We start from the raw sequence: 16,899 nt of genomic DNA on the forward strand, positions 1-16,899 counted from the left end.
ATCATAACTTGATCTCAGGATCAGCCAGCTTAGTGTATATCTAAACTTATATCCAAAATCATCTATATCATAACTACAAAATAATGGGACTAGTTAAAAAATAACACTCCATAATGTGTGCATTCAAATGAGTGATGGTGTCTTTATAGGCACTTTCTTAGGAAGTTATCTATTATTTTATAGCTTCTATTTCTTGAAACATTTTTGGAACTTTCTTAACAATATTTATCCAACAGGTATTTTATTCGGTGCTTGGTGTTCTGCCTGATGTTGGATAGAGGGCATTTATCAAGTGAGACAGTATTTGCCCTCAAAGAAATTAGAGACCAGCAGGAAAGAAAGGCATTACTTGATTAACTACACGAAAGTTGATGAGTATTTTGATTTCAGAAGTACTGGAGGGTCCAGTTCTGAATACTCTCAAGGTATATGCCTTTAAACATCCACAGTGCTCTTGATGTTTTAATGGTCAATATTCATACAGAATTAGCTCATATTGGGAATGTAGGAAAGAAATTGTATATAAGTTGATGTAGTTAAGTAGTTTTCGAGAAGCAACAGACTGCTTTCCCCATTCTATTCTCTACTAAGAGTCCATATTTCATTCTTCTTTCTCCTCAATGCAAAGGCATTTTTGGCTCATCTGGATACCCTCTATAGTTATCAGGAACTCATGTGTGTGCCGGGGTGGGGGGAGGAGCAGGGAGTGTGGTGGTGAAAAACAAATACATTACACGGATTGGCTACAGAGCACCTGAGTCATGCACGAGTTTGGGTAATAGTGACAAAGATAAAACTGGCATTCTGAATCATGAAATACTTTGCAGTTCTCAAGAATATATCCAGAGCAGGAATTATTTTTCTTGGGTGTAGTGATATAACATGAGAGAGAGAGAAAGGGAGGAGAGAGAGGAAGGTAGGTCACTACATGTGAACCTTGCAGACTGGGGCAGGCCAATTCACAATTTTCTGTCACTCACAGTTTTGTTTCTGAATTTCCAGGACAGGTAACTTTGGAGCACTAAGACTATGCAATAGCTCATAATCTAATCCTGAAAGTTATTTTAAAAGAATGAATTCCCAAAATATTGTGAGTCCTAGCAGCAGCATTAGAATAAGATTCCAGTCTCCTAAGATTATTATTAGAAAAGAACAGGAATTATTGATTCCCTTACTATAAAGTAATACATACTATAAAAGAAGAAAAAAATAATCGGGGAAGAGCGAAACTTGGCTTAGTAGAGTTAGAACCCGTCATAACAAGAGGCCGAGCTATAGACTCCCCACTCAGAAAAAACATCATCTTGGGTTTTTGTTTTTGTTTTTCATCAGTTGTTTCCAGAGTAAATGAAGTTTGAGAGTTGAATTGTCCATTTTGTCATCTGGTATAGACGCAATGCATAACGTTTCAAAGGACCCTGATCTGCTCTCAATGTAGCTACTTCCACTCACCTCCTTACACTTTACAAGATAAAGTAATTCATAACTTTCTTCTGTTATTTTGTATAACACCCAATAATATTTTCCCATTCTATTTCTATTCTCCTATCCCCAAATGGCAGCAAATTCCTCCTTGCAATAAATGTTGTCTTATTTTTTAAAAAAAGTCTTTATTACTTATTTGAATTTTCTACAAACCTATACTTACTATAATTCCCAACATATTCACCAAATTGAATGAATGTTATTGAATGAATGCTCTAAATGAATGTTAACTGTTTTTTAAAAAATAGCATTAAAGATGTTTTAAAAAATGAATCTTTTCATATAAAGCTTCACAAATCATAACCTCTCACATAATACCTCATTATACCAAAGAGTTTAAAAAAATCTAGCTTAGACTATCATAATGAGAAGGGCAAGGTTACAGACTGAATCACTGACTTGTCATGTAGCTTTGAAGTGGGCAATGTTCAGACTCTTTCTAATTCCAGTAATTGTCTTACAAGTTCATGTTAAGGTCAGAATTAACAAATACTCACCCAGCATCTTCAAAACACCTAATAGATTGTGAATTGTTATTAAAGATTCAAAGGGCTAGGAGGCATACTCTAAAATTTCATAATCTAATCAGTCAGACACTTGTTTTTCAATCAGAAACCACTTACTAAGTGAATACAATGAGCTGGATAGACCCTGCAAGCAGATGACCTCTTTGCAGTAGAGACCTGCAAATGTCTTCTCCGTCTGAGGGTGTCTATATTTCTGCTGCCACACTCACCGGGGTCTGTGTCTCTGTGTCTCAAGTTCAACATCCCGAGGGGGTTTGAACTGGTCTGACGAGTCACTGTTTCCCTCAGAGCAGAGCTTTCATACCATACCACTTTACCCCATTCATTCTTCAAACCATTCATCACTCATTCTTCATGCTAGCTGCCCTTCACTTGGGCTCCCAACACTGGTGTAACTAGGAGGACGGGGTCAGAATATGGCCACTTCAGTGGAACCATCTGTGGCACTTTTGGTCACCAGTGGCCGTGGCTGTGACAGACGTTCTCAGAGGTAAAAGACCCACTGTTCATACACACACACACCATATATATATAGATATATATATATATATTTTTTCACACTGTAATTAATTCATGAGTAGTCTGCTGTAAAATATTAGTTTATTGGGGGCTTCCCTGGTGGCGCAGTGGTTAAGAATCTGCCTGCCAATGCAGGGGACACGGGTTCGTGCCCTGGTCTGGGAAGATCCCACATGCCGCGGAGCAACTAAGCCCATGAGCCGCAACTACTGAGCCTGCGTGTCTGGAGCCTGTGCTCCACAACAAGAGAGGCTGCGACAGTGAGAGGCCCGCGCACCGCGATGAAGAGTGGCCCCTGCTCGCTGCAACTGGAGAAAGCCCTCGCACAGCGACAAAGACCCAACACAGCCAAAAAAAAAAAAAAAATTAGTTTATTGAATCATAATAAGTACGGTTTAAGTGTATTTTCTGTAGGCTCCTCATTTGTATTTTCCTTTTAGAACTGTAGAGTTTTTAATGAACCAGGGATGGTTCCAGTTTCTTCTTTGGACAGATGGGGGGGAGGGGGAGGAGAGAGAGATAGAGAGAGAAGGGAGGAGGGAGAGAGAATGAGAGAGAGAGAGAGAATAGGAAATACTTCAAATGTTGAGAGACTTGTGTCAAGGTTGTTCAGCAGCCATCAAAGTAGAATCCAGGATTCCAGGCAGTGGGGTCTTCTATTCAACACACTTCACACCATAACCTCATGTTTACATTTTGTCTCGTTTTCTAAAATCAAAACAGTAAAATGAAAGGAGAAAAAGAACCCAATAACATGAGTTCTCAAATTCTCTAAATATTCCTCACTTAGAGTTAAGCTCAGTTAAGAGTCTAGGATGCTACACCCCTGACTTGACTCATCTCTATCCCTGCTGGAATTACCCTTTTCTCTGATCTCTGTCTACACTGCTGCAGGTCCTGGTCAACAACAGTGCTGGTGTGTGCCACCAGACACACAGAGTGTTCAGCCAGCCTGCGTCAGTCATAAGGGAACACAGCAGAATGTCTTCCTAGAGGCAAGTGGGTTGTTATATCATCTTTAGTTAAAGGATAAAGATACTAAAGATATTTTGCTTTCTGTTTTGTTTCTTGCCAATTCACTATGACTAAACTGAAAAGGGTTATAAATTCACATAGTGCCAAACTGAATAACAAGGTGTAGTAATTTTTCTTGTTGAATTGAAAGTGTAACCCTAACAGGCACATATGTAGCTTCTATGCCTGATTATTACTCTCCCCTCATGTATCTTCCTTTTCCTTACACAGCGGCTGAGACCATATTTCCTCTGGAAAAAGACAATGGAATTTCACCCCTTTCCCAATTCAGGTACTAACCAAACTTATTTTTCATTTTTATTTTATTTCTCAGCTACTTGAGTCATGCCTATGCCAAATTCCTATGAAAAGGGGAAGCAAGTACATTATTTTTCATGCATAACAAATAATTCCATTAAAACTAATCATATATGGCCTCAAAACTGAACCACTTTTTAGCAGAATGATAGCCTCGGCCAAAGCCCATCGCAAAGAAGAATGTGAAAAAAGTGAGAAGCACATAATGCAAGAAAACTCACACTGATGTTGGACTAACCAATGATTTCATCTTATGGTGCTAATTTTTCTCCATTCTAATCTTTAAAGAGACTCTTCTGTCTGGAAAGATGAATGGAGCTGAAAAGATGGCAGAGCAAGCTGATGGGATATAGCATCTTCTGATTTAAACAAAGGTGCCTTTGGGAAACTATCAAAGGTTACAAAAATGAGTAGTTATACAGAAAAATTAAAGAAATTAAAAGGAATCATATTATCCTAGTCAGGGAGTAGATTTTAAAATATGTGTGTGTCTTTTTGAATTACGGTTTTCTCTGGGTATATGCCCAGTAGTGGGATTGCTGGGTCATGCACCCGAATGTTCATTGCAGCACTATTTACAATAGCCAGGTCATGGAAGCAACCTAAATGCCCATCAACAGACGAATGGATAAAGAAGATGTGGTACATATATACAATGGAATATTACTCAGCCATAAAAAGGAACGAAATTGAGTCATTTGTTGAGACATGGATGGATCTAGAGACTGTCATACAGAGTGAAGTAAGTCAGAAAGAGAAAAACAAATATCGTATATTAATGCATGTATGCGGAACCTAGAAAAATGGTACAGATGAGCCAGTTTGCAGGGCAGAAGTTGAGACACAAATGTAGAGAATGGTCATATGGACACCAAGGGGGGAAAACTGCGGTGAGGTGGGGATGGTGGTGTGCTGAATTGGGCAATTGGGATTGACATGTATACACTGATGTGTATAAAACTGATGCCTAATAAGAACCTGCAGTATAAAAAAACAAACAAAACAACTAATACTAAACTTTCATTGGGTTATTTGTATGGAAATATGTTAATATAAATGTTTCAGACATTACATGAAATTTCTAAAAATCTTATATTTGTATTTGTATGGAAATATGTATGGAAATATGTTAATATAAATGTTTCAGACATTACATGAAATTTCTAAAAATCCTATATGTTCTGGTATAATGTTATAAGTAATAATCCTAGTTATTACTTTAAAATGTATATCTCAGAAATAACTAATTTTCTTGTCAACTGCATTATTATGAACTTTCATCAAATCTTTAACCGTGGTCATTTTTAAGTCTTTTGTCATTTACAGACAGTTCTGGGTGTACTCTGATGATTTTGCAAATATGTTCCTATAAAAGGGTTTCATCTTCAAGAAATTCATGGAAAAGACTCTGACAAGTACAGGTTTCTGGTAACTGACTGTACTGCTGAACTGAATGAATAAGCATTTTCAGAACTCTAATGAAAAACTGATGAACTCATAAAAGTGCTAACAAAAGATCAAGATGAAAAAAAAAATTAATTACATGGGACTGAGTGAACTGATGAGGATGAGTATAATTTTTGTGACTTTCTGTCTGAATTTAAAAAAAAAAAAAAATCCCACAAGGACTCAGAGGCAAAGAATATACAAATCAATTTTCACTGCAAAGTAAAGGAGCTGTTACAGTGGAGGATTACTGGACTGAATGTCAATATTATGACATAGTATGAGTGTGTTTCATGTTTGGTAATTGCAATCATTGTTGCTTTTGTTGTGGTCATCCATGTACAATGCTTGGTGTCAGTCTATTTATGTCTTGTAAAAATAAAATACAGTGTGTGTGTGTGTGAATAAAAAAAAAAAAAGTTCAAAAAAATAAATAAATAAATAAAAATTTAAAAAAATAAAAAAAAAAGGAAAAAAAAAATAAAATAAAATATGTGTGTGTTTAAAATCTAATTCACGCTGTGCAATTTCAGTGGCTGAAGTCTTAGTGCATTAATCAAAATGGGTTGGTGTGGGCTCTGCTTATCCTAAACTCAGACATGCTAAAGGAAAGAAAGATTAATCTGATAAAGGTATCACTATTTCTAATCGGACTGACGGGCAAGTGTAGTGTGGGTGTACGAGGCAATGTCGGGTGAATTATAGCGAAGTGATGAACTACCTTGAAGATGAAGCAATCAAATAGATAGCTCTAAAAATTACCACGGCATCTTTATTAAACACTTTGGTGCAAGTGTTCCTGTCTCGGCCTTCTTTACAAAGAGCAGAAGCACTGTGTTGTATTTGGTGAAATTAAATCTTAATAGGAGAGCATCAGCTAAGGCTGCTACCCTTCACTTACCAAAATTAAACGCTAGATATGAATTTCCTTTCTAAGAGGAGGAGATGACATTTTGATAACACTTTCAATTCACAAAATAGTTAAACATCCAAGAGAAGAGTTAGCAAACAGTTTTTATAAACGTCTCTCACATATTTGTATCTGTGCATTGTGCACTCCTTTTAATGAAAAGTAATGTGAAACATTTGTTACTCATCCTTGTCTTTCTTATAAATAATTTAGCAAGTCATTATTTTGTCTTCAGAAAAAAAGATAACTGTCTCTGAATTATTATGATTGAATTGAATAAAGTCAAGATGTTTTTAGAAAAAAAGATAATTGTCTCTGAATTATTATGATTGAATTGAATAAAGTCAAGATGTTTTTGTAATTGGTAGAGAAGAGCAAGTAGTTCCTATTGTTTAACGATTTGCTTTTGTCTGATTAGATAAAATTTTCAAAAAGTGAGACCATAAAGAAATATCCCCCCAAAATGTACCCCTAATCTCACTATCAAGAGATAACTACCAGTAACATTTTTGCATTATACGAATGTATACATACATATGTAATACATAAATAAGCACATACAAGTGTGTTTTTTATACATACTTACACATTATATATATGTGTGTGTACACATACACACACACACATATATACATGTTTTTTAATGGAATCAGACTACATAGTTTCCTTTGAACCCAGCTTTCTTTTCTTAGAAATATATTGGAGGCATTTTTTCAAATTAATAGGTAAAGATCTATGTTAACATTTTTAATGTCTTCATAGTATTGCATTTCATGTGTCTTAGCATTTATTTATCTTAACATATACTAATGAGTATTCAAGTTATTTTCAACCTTTGGCCATTATGAACAGGATGTATCTTTGAATTAAAATCTGAAATCATACACAAATATGAAAAATTTTATTTAGACTACTTCATGCTGTGAGTCACAAATACTAGATAAATGCTCCAATGGGTAATGGTACTTATTTTATAAACCTTTGAAACTGTAATTCCACTCAGCATTATATGTATGTTTCTCCATTAACTCAGAGTATTTCATATTTCCCCTCATATATTCCTTTGGAGGAGTTAAAAGGTGGTCATTTCTATCTACATTTAACATACTGACTTCCAGTTGGAGCATCCAAAGTTATAAATGTGGGAGAGGCAATACTAACTAAATCTAAGGAACATAGTTGCTTGCATCTACTTTGTGTTCTTTCCAACAGACCAGAGCTTTCCCTGGTTCTTGGTGTGGGAGGAACCCTGGGGAATTAACTAGCCTGATTTCTCATTCCTGCCTCTTTTCCTTCAACTGTAGTGATCTTTTCTGTCTTCATTCAATATCTCCTTTAAATTTGGCTGATGTCAGAATACCTCCTATTAGCCTCCCTTTGATTGTAATCACTCCTCTACTCTAAAGCACCTTAGCAATTAAATACAGCATTCATTGAGAGTTAATTTTGTGATCTTGAATTTTATGTGGGTATCTCTGTTCTTCTCTAGTCTGTAAACTTTGGTCATCAGAGACCCAAGATGCTATTTATTTGGAATCCACTAAAGGCACCTCACACTTTAAATAACACACATATTGAATATAGTATTTTAAACTATACTGTATCTATACAGTAATGAGAAATATTTTAGCTTTTGGACACCATCAATACTTTCTCATTATATTGTGTAAAACTATTTATTTACTGTATTAATTAATTTAAAGAGAAAGGGTACTTCAGGTAGTTTTCAGTTCTACTTTGAGTTCATTTTGGAGCAGAGATTTGAAATACAAAATCCATGATTTTTGAATGTTGAAAACCATTAGACTAGAATGAAAGAAATATATGGAGTTGTATTATGTATAAATATTATTATAGCATGTTTTTTTTAAATGCTTGATAGTTAAATCAATCTCATTTGATTTTTTATGTTATTTACTATAGCATTTTTTTGAAGTACCTTTTAGCAAAAATGCATACCTTTATACAATTTGTCCAGCTTTTGAATACAATTTTCCATACTTTGAGAAGAGATCAAATGATGGCAATACAGTTTGGAAATCCTAGGAGGAAAAAGATCAACAATTACCAGAGAGGTCATGCTGATTTCTTATGTTATTTTGGTTATAATTTAAATTATATTAAATTGCTAGATGGATATCATTTAACTGCACTTCAAATTTCCCATCATGCCCTCAAATAAAACAAAATTAGCAGGTAAGATTTATCAGTTGAAAGCCAGATATATGGAGACTTTCTTAAACACATAGTTTTTACGAGCTGTGGATGGCAGCCTGGAGAAGCTCTGAGCAACACAATGACATAGCCACCTGTCTTCACAGAGCTCACAATCTACATGTTTCTCCTTGATCTTGATGATGGTGCATTTGGCTCCTTTTCTGACACGATTTTTCTTCTACATTTCCCCTCATTGAATCGTCTCTAGCAACACCTCTGCTTACTTAACACTCTGCCTCTCAGTCTTTATACTTAGAGATGCCTCCACCTAGACAGCTTTGTCTCCAGTTATTCCCATGGTTCATTCCTTCCCTTCATCACATCCCTGTTCAAAGAGACCCTCCCTCACTACCTGCACATAAAATAGTACCCCTGAAACTTTCTATCATGTTAAATGGCTCTATTTTCTTCATAGCAATTCATTCTTTGATACTATATATTTATTTTGTGTCCCACATGAGATGGTAAGCTTTATATGGGTAGGTACCTTGTTTTGTGCAAAATAATATTTGTTGACTAAATGAATGAAAAAGGAAAGGTGTTATACCCAAATAATCATAATAGAAGGCCACCTGTGGTAAGTATCACAGAAGTGATTCAAACAAATGCTGAAGAAGTTCAGAAGGAAGAGAGGACAAATCATTTATTGTTGAGTAACCAAAGAAGCAGCATTTGATTGAGGATAGAAACGAATGCTTTTCATGCATGTGAAACAGGCAAAGTTGTTAAAGAGGTAAAGTACTAAATCGACAGTGGATACTGTAAATAAATGGTCAGACTATATAAAAGCATATGTTTCTCCTTTGTAAAGGAGGCTTATCCTCAATGGAAATGATTTTGGACAATTTTATTTTTCTTAAGAAAACCTTGGAAGGAAGGACCTCTGCCCAGGGTCAACCTCTTTAGAGGGTTCCTACCTTACAAACACACAGAAAATAAATGTATTAAAGAACATGCAGGAACCTCTGTCACTAGGGATCTGGCTCTCCACTCCGGTACAACAGAGCCCCAACCCTAAATATCTGCTTTTATGAATAAGCCCAGGGCTTAATAACAAGCCTATTCAGGTCCCAGGGAAAAGCCCCACATCTGTTGCTTTGTGTTTATGAAACAAAAGTGACAAAGCCCAAGTGACATGAAGGACAAGAGGTTGTAACAGACACTGCTTTCGAGCACGAAAAAGAATTTGTGTGATAAAAATGCTTAGATAAAAGACAAATTAATTAATTCGAATAAAATCCTTCCTTTTGGATAGCATGAATGCAATAGAACTTTATATAATGAAGTATTATTTTCTTGTGGTGCTGAAATCCATATTCTGGCTTTCTTTTTATTTGAAATTGTGATTCTAGGGGTACTCAGGAATCAACATAATGTTTGCAAGGGTGGCGCATGACATATCGGGAACATTTTGCAATAGTAAGTAATTCATATTACTCTTAAACTTGAATGTATGAAGTTAGGCATATGTGAGAAGCATGATAGTGATTTTTTAATGTCGGCACTTGATGAACCCTGAAGACTAGAACTATGGATGGTTTAAGTTTTATAAATATATATGTGTAACAATAATCTAGGTTTCAAAAAAGTAAATGAAAAGGTTTGTTTTGTGCAAATGATCTTAAACTTTTGATATTTTTAACTACTTTTTTAAATTTTACTATAATAAATCATTTTGGATATTTAAACAAATTTATTTCTAATTTTTTCCTCTTTTAAAAAAATGAAGTATAGTTGATTTGCAATATTATATTAGTTTCAGGTGTACAGCATAGTGATTCAGTATTTTTACAGACTATACTCCATTAAAATTTATTATAAGATAATGGCTGTAATTCCCTGTGCTATACAATATATCCTTGTTGTTTATCTATTTTATACATAGTGGTTAGTAACTCTTAGTCCCATACCCCTAATTTGCCCCTCCCTCCTTCCCTCTCCCCTTTGGTAACCAGTAGTTTGTTTTCTATATCTGTAAGTCTGTTTCTGTTTTGCATATACATTTGTTTGTATTATTTTTAGATTCTGCATATAAATGATACAATGTAGCATTTGTCTCTCTCTGTCTGATACACGTTAGAAATTCAGCTCTACATGAAATGAGGAACATTAGAGAAGAAATAAATGAAGGTAAAGATCTTAATTGATCTTACAGATAACAGTCTTATTCAAAATAATAATAACAACAATATAATCAGTGATTATAGCTTATGGATAAGGTAAATAAATGACAGCAATATTATAAGGGATGGAAGGGAGGAGTTGGGAATAATCTGTTATAAGGTAGTTGAACTACCCATGAAATAATATAGTGTTATTTGAAAGTGGACTTGGATTAGTCAAAAAACACAAACAGATTAAAAGTAAAGGCATGGAGAAAGATATACTATCTAACATTAAGCAAAAGAAAGTTGGAGTAGCTACATTAATTTCAGACAAAACAGACTTCAGAGTAAGGAAAATAATCTGGAATAAAGATGGGCATTACATGATAAAGGGGTCAATTCTCAAAGAAGACATAACTGTCCTTAATGTGTATGTACCTAACAACAGAGCACCAAAACACAAGAAGTAAAAACTAATAGAACTGCAAGGAGAGGTAAACAAATTCACTATTGTAATTGGAGTCTTCAATACCCCTTTGTAAGTAACTGATAGATCTGGCAGGCAGAATGTCAGTAAGGATACAATTGAACTGAACAGCACTATCACTCAACTGGATCTAATTGACATTTATAGACTACTTCATCCAACAATAACCACACACTCTTCTCAAGCTCACATGGAATATTCACCAGGATAGACCACATTCTGAGCCATAAAGTATACCTTAACAACTTCAAAAGAGTAGATATCATACAAAGTATGTGTTTAGACCACAATGGAATTAAACTAAAAAGTAATAACAAAAAGATAGTTTAAAATTCCTGAAATATTTGGAGATTAAACAATACCCTACTAAATAATACATAGTCAAAGAAGAATCATCAAGAAAAAAAAAATTTTGAACTACATGAAAACTAAAACACAACTTGGCAAAATTTGTGGGATGCAGCAAAAGCAGTGCTTACAGGGAAATTTATAGCATTGAATGCATATAGTAGAAAAGAAGAAAGATCTACAATCACTAATCTAAGCTTCCAATTTAGGTAACTAGAAAAAGAGCAGATTAAATCCAAAATATGCCAAAGAAAATAAAATCAGAGTAGAAATTGAAAACAGGAAATCAATAGAAAAAAAAAATCAACAAAACCAAAAGCTGGTTCTTTGAAAAGATCAATAAAATTGATAAACACCTAACCAGACTAAGAAAAAAGAAAGAAGATACATATTACAAATATCAGAAATGAAAGATGGACCATCACTACTGATCCCATGGACATTAAAAGGATAATAAAGGAATTTTTTGAACAACTCTGTTCATAAATTTGATAACTTAGGTGAAATGGACTAATTTCTTGGAAGTCACAATCTATCAAAACTCAAACAAGGAGAAATAATCTAAATACGCCTATAACTATTTTAAAAATTGAATAAGTAATTAGTAACATTCCAAAACAGGCCCAGATGATTTCACTGGTGAATTATACCAAAAAAGGAAGAAATGATACCAATTCTGTATAATTTATTCCAGAAAACAGATGTACAGGAAGCACTTCCTGACTCTTTCTGTTTCATTGCCTATAAAATGGAGATATCTTACAGGTTGGTGTGAGGATTAAACAGGATAAAACATCTTAGCACTAGCTTTTCCCTCCATCTTTCCTTCAAGGGTAAAAATCTATTCATAGTCTATCCAACATGTGCTTTTAAAAGTTAAATTAGGGCTTCCCTGGTGGTGCAGTGGTTGAGAATCTGCCTGCCAATGCAGGGGACACGGGTTTGAGCCCTGGTCCGGGAAGATCCCACATGCCGCGGAGCGACTAGGTCCGTGAGCCACAATTGCTGAGCCTGCGCGACTGGAGCCTGTGCTCCGCAACAAGAGAGGCCGCGATAGTGAGAGGCCCGCGCACCGCGATGAAGAGTGGCCTCCACTTGCCGCAACTAGAGAAAGCCCTCGCACAGAAACGAAGACCCAACACAGCCATAAATAAATAAATAAATAATTCCCATTAAAAAAAAAAAAAGTTAAATTAAATTCCATTGACACATATGAGAGACAGATTATGATGCAATAATGTAGTGAAACAGGACTGAAAGGATCTTGATTGTATCCCCCATCAGTAAAAATATTTTAAGCATCCTCAATATATTTTTGGTTATCTGCTTGTAATTCTATATGTGTAACACGGTGATAGTAAAATATAATGTTAAATGATATACAAATGAGTTAAAAATAAATAGAAATTATAATATTTTCTTCCCTCATTTCTTTGGATCTTCTTGTGTACTTAGTTTTGGCCTTCTCTAATATTATGAATGAAGCAACAATTAATTCTGTGTTATACTTTAACCTGCGCATTCCACTAACATTTGAGCATCTATAATGTGTCAGCACTATGCTAGATAGCTTCCAGCTAATGGTAACCAAAACAGCTGTGTCTTCCCAGGATCCCTCACAGGCTAGTGGAAGAGTCAGAAAATAGGCATTTATAGTTGTGTAGATAAACAAGGACTGACTCTTCAAGTACCTATACTCTACATCCCCTGATAGAAAATCTTTCACAAATCCTTTATCACTCTTATTTTATTTAAAAGCCCACTTTCTTACTTGGCCCTAGTCAACCAATAACTGTTACCTCTGGTATAGGAAGAGGTGAACACACCATTAAGACAGCTTTGGTTTTGGAAAAAATCTGGTGCTGGTTCTCATTTGTTTATAATATTCCTTGGCCACCATGTTATGGGAAAAAACAGGCCACCATGTTATGGGAAGCTATTTATGAGCTCAAGAAAACCACCTGCACGACACTTGTACATTGTCACTTTTGAAATGGGGGGGTGGGGGACAGCTTTTCTGAAAAATAACCTCATCAAGAAAAAACACTGGGGATGTAATTCTAAATGCTGCCATAGCCCTTGCGTGCCAGAGCAGACAGCTTTTGCTATTAGCTTTTGACCAGCCAAACACAAATAATCCACTGCCAAAATGAGCTCCTTGGGACAATTTAGGACTCTTTGGAAGTGAATGGCTCTTTGAGCTGGAAGGCAGCCCAGGTCCATTTTCAAACCCAAGTCAAAATGACAAAGAGCAAATTTCCTGGGCCACTCACCCCCTAAGTGTAGGATTACTTTAGGTTGGCAGCTGCACTGTTTATCTAGTTATTTAAGGCTTTTCATCAGATACTCATGACCAGCTTCAATGTTGGTAAGCAGGATGGAGCTGATACACTATAGTGGACAAATCCTCCAAGATTAGAAGGACAAGATGGAAATGAAAGGTTATGCACATATTGTTCAGCTTAAAATATTTTTTATATAATCAGCTCTAAGCTGATTAAATACAGGAAAATATTTCCTGAATGAGACCATAGTTAAGTCTGGCTAGTGCTTGGGATTTTCCATAATCTATAAACAACAGTTCATAGGCAGTTTTAAAAGATCACCTGGCATTATTCCTGCATGATCCAACTTTGCTTTCATTGCATGTAGAAAATTCTGTGATGGAAAGATCATTTCCACTGTTTCGACAAAAGAACATACACGCAATGGCTAAGAGCTGTAGGAGTTTTTCTCTTCTTTCTGTTCACTATGAGTTTTCAGGAAAACATTCTAAAGCATTTTCTATTATTTGTGTTCTTCTCTAGATTTAGGATTTACTATGTATTCTTTCAATTAAACTATTTGTATATGTTTCCGAAGAAACAACTTTTAGTTGACGTTGAGTTGACAATGCAGTGTCAGTCTGAACCTAGAGAGGAAACCAAGTTCATTTGTATATTAAATTATGCTCAGAGTCTCACTAAGGGTATTTGCAAGGGTGGTTTGAAAACTTTATGACTTCTGTTCTGAGGCAGGATTGCATTGGAGCCAAGCTGACTGGGTGCTTGTTTCCTCACTTGAAAGACAGAGATGAGAGAGACCTTCAAGATGGTGGAGGAGTAAGAAGTGGAGATCACCTTACTCCTCACAAATACATCAAAAATACATCTACCATGGAACAACTCCTACAGAACACCTACTGAACGCTGGCAGAAGACCTCAGACTTCCCAAAAGGCAAGAAAATCCCCATGCACCTGGGTAGGGCACAAGAAAATAGAAAAAACAGAGACAAAAGAATAGGGACAGGATCTGCACCTCTGGAGGGAGCTGTGAGGGAGGAATAGTTTCCACCCACTAGGAAGTCCCTTCACTGGTGGGGATGGGGGGTGGGCGGGGGGGGAGGTCAGAGCCACAGAGGAGAGTGCAGCAACAGGGGTGCAGAGGGCAAAGCGGACAGATTCCCACACAGAGGATTGGTGCCGACAAGCACTCACCAGCCCGAGAGGCTTGTCTGCTCACCCGCCGGGGCAGGCGGGGGCTGGGAGCTGAGGCTCGGGCTTCAGAGGTCAGATCCCAGGGAGAGGACTGGGGTTGCCTGCGTGAACACAGACTGAAGGGGGCTAGTGTGCCACAGCTGGCCAGGAGGGAGTCCAGGAAAAAGTCTGGACCTGCCGAAGAGACAAGAGAACATTGTTTCTGGGGCGTGAGGAGAGGGGATTCAGAGCACCACCTAAACGGGCTCCAGAGACGGGCGCGAGCCGTGGCTCTCAGCACGGACACCAGAGAGGGCATGAAATGCTAAGGCTGCTGCTGCAGCCACCAAGAAGCCTGTGTGCAAGTACAGGTCACTCTCCACACCGCCCCTCCCAGGAGCCTGTGCAGCCTGCCACTGCCAGGGTGCCATGATCCAGGGACAACTGCCCTTGGAGAACACACGGCAGCCTCAGGCTGTTGTAACCTCATGCGCAGGCTCGCCCCACATTCCATACCCCTCCCTCCCCCTGGCCTGGGTGAGCCAGAACCCCTTAATCAGCTGCTACTTTAACCCCGTCCTGTCTGAGAGAAGAACAGACACCTGAGGGCGACATACATGTAGAGACAGGGCCAAATCCAAAGCTGAACCCCAGGAGCTGTGTGAACAAAGAAGAGAAAGGGAAATTTCTCCATGCAGCCTCAGAAGCGGCAGATTAAATCCCCACAATCAACTTGATGTACCTGCATCTGTGGAATACTTGAATAGACAACAAATCATCCCGAAATTGAGGTGGTGGACTTTGGGAGCAAGTGTAGCCTTGGGGTTTGCTGTCTGCAACTGACTAGTTTCTGATTTTTATGTTTATCTTAGTATAGTTTTTAGTGCTTGTTATCATTGGTGGATTTGTTTATTGATTTGGTTGCTCTCTTCTCTTTTTTTTTATTACTTTAAAAAAATTTTTAATTTAATAATTAAAAACATTTTTGCTTTAATGACTTTATTTATTTTATTATTATTTTTTCTTTCTTTCTTTCTTTTTCTCCTTTTCTTCTGAGCCATGTGGCTGACAGGGTCTTGGTGCTCCAGCTGGGTGTCAGGCCTGAGCCTCTGAGGTGGGAGAGCCGAGTTCAGGACATTGGACCACCAGAGACCTCCTGGCCTCACGTAATATCAATCAGCAAGAGCTCTACCAAAGATCTCCGTCATGCTAAGACCCAGCTCTGCTCAATGACCAGCAATCTCCAGGGCTAGACACCCCATGCCAAACAACTAGCATGACAGGAACACAACCCCACCCATTAGCAGAGAGCCTGCTTAAAATCATAGTAAATTCACAGACACCCAAAAACATACCACAGGACCTCAACATAATAAAGGCCTTACCTCAACATAATAAAGGCCATATATGATACATCCACAGACAACATCTTTCTCAGTGGTGAAAAAGTAAAACCATTTCCTCTAAGATCAGGAACAAGACTAGGTTGCCCACTCTCACCGCTATTACTCAACATTGTTTTGAGAGTTTTAGCCATATCAATCAGAGAAGAAAAAGAAATAAAAGGAATCCAAATCATAAAAGAAGAAGTAAAACTGTCACTGTTTGCAGATGACGTGATACTATACATAGAGAATCCTAAAGATGCTACCAGAAAACTACTAGAGCTAATCAATGAATTTAGTAAAGTAGCAGGATACAAAATTAATGTACAGAAATCTCTTGCATTCCTATACACTAATGATGAAAAATCCAAAAGAGAAATTAAGGAAACACTCCCATTTACCACTGCAACAAAAAGAATAAAATACCTAGGAATAAACCTACCTAAGGAGACAAAAGACCTGTATGTATTAAACTATAAGCCACAGATGAAAGAAATTAAAGATGATACAAACAGATGGAGAGATATACCACGTTCTTGGATTGGAGGAATCAATATTGTGAAAATGACTATACTACCCACAGCAATCTACAGATTCAGTGCAGTCCCTATCAAACTACCAATGGAGTTTTCCACAGAACTAGAACAAAAAGTTTCACAATTTGTATGGAAACATAAAAGCC

At 36.8% G+C, this 16,899-nt stretch overlaps 1 protein-coding gene across 1 annotated transcript in view; it reads right to left on the reverse strand.

Moving 5' to 3' along the window:
• Positions 1-2,926: 2,926 nt before the first annotated feature.
• Positions 2,927-16,899, reverse strand: part of SPATA17 (spermatogenesis associated 17) — a 191,531-nt gene continuing 177,558 nt past the window's right edge. The window contains exons 10-11 of the mRNA XM_036865026.1: positions 8,179-8,261; positions 2,927-3,239 (exon numbers count right to left, since the gene is read on the reverse strand). Coding sequence (XP_036720921.1) covers positions 8,181-8,261 — 81 coding nt within the window. The 3' untranslated portion in view covers positions 2,927-3,239; positions 8,179-8,180. The remainder of the gene's footprint in view (positions 3,240-8,178; positions 8,262-16,899) is intronic.

The sequence above is a fragment of the Balaenoptera musculus genome, chromosome 1, assembly GCF_009873245.2.
Source record: "Balaenoptera musculus isolate JJ_BM4_2016_0621 chromosome 1, mBalMus1.pri.v3, whole genome shotgun sequence".
Taxonomy (NCBI): domain Eukaryota; kingdom Metazoa; phylum Chordata; class Mammalia; order Artiodactyla; family Balaenopteridae; genus Balaenoptera; species Balaenoptera musculus.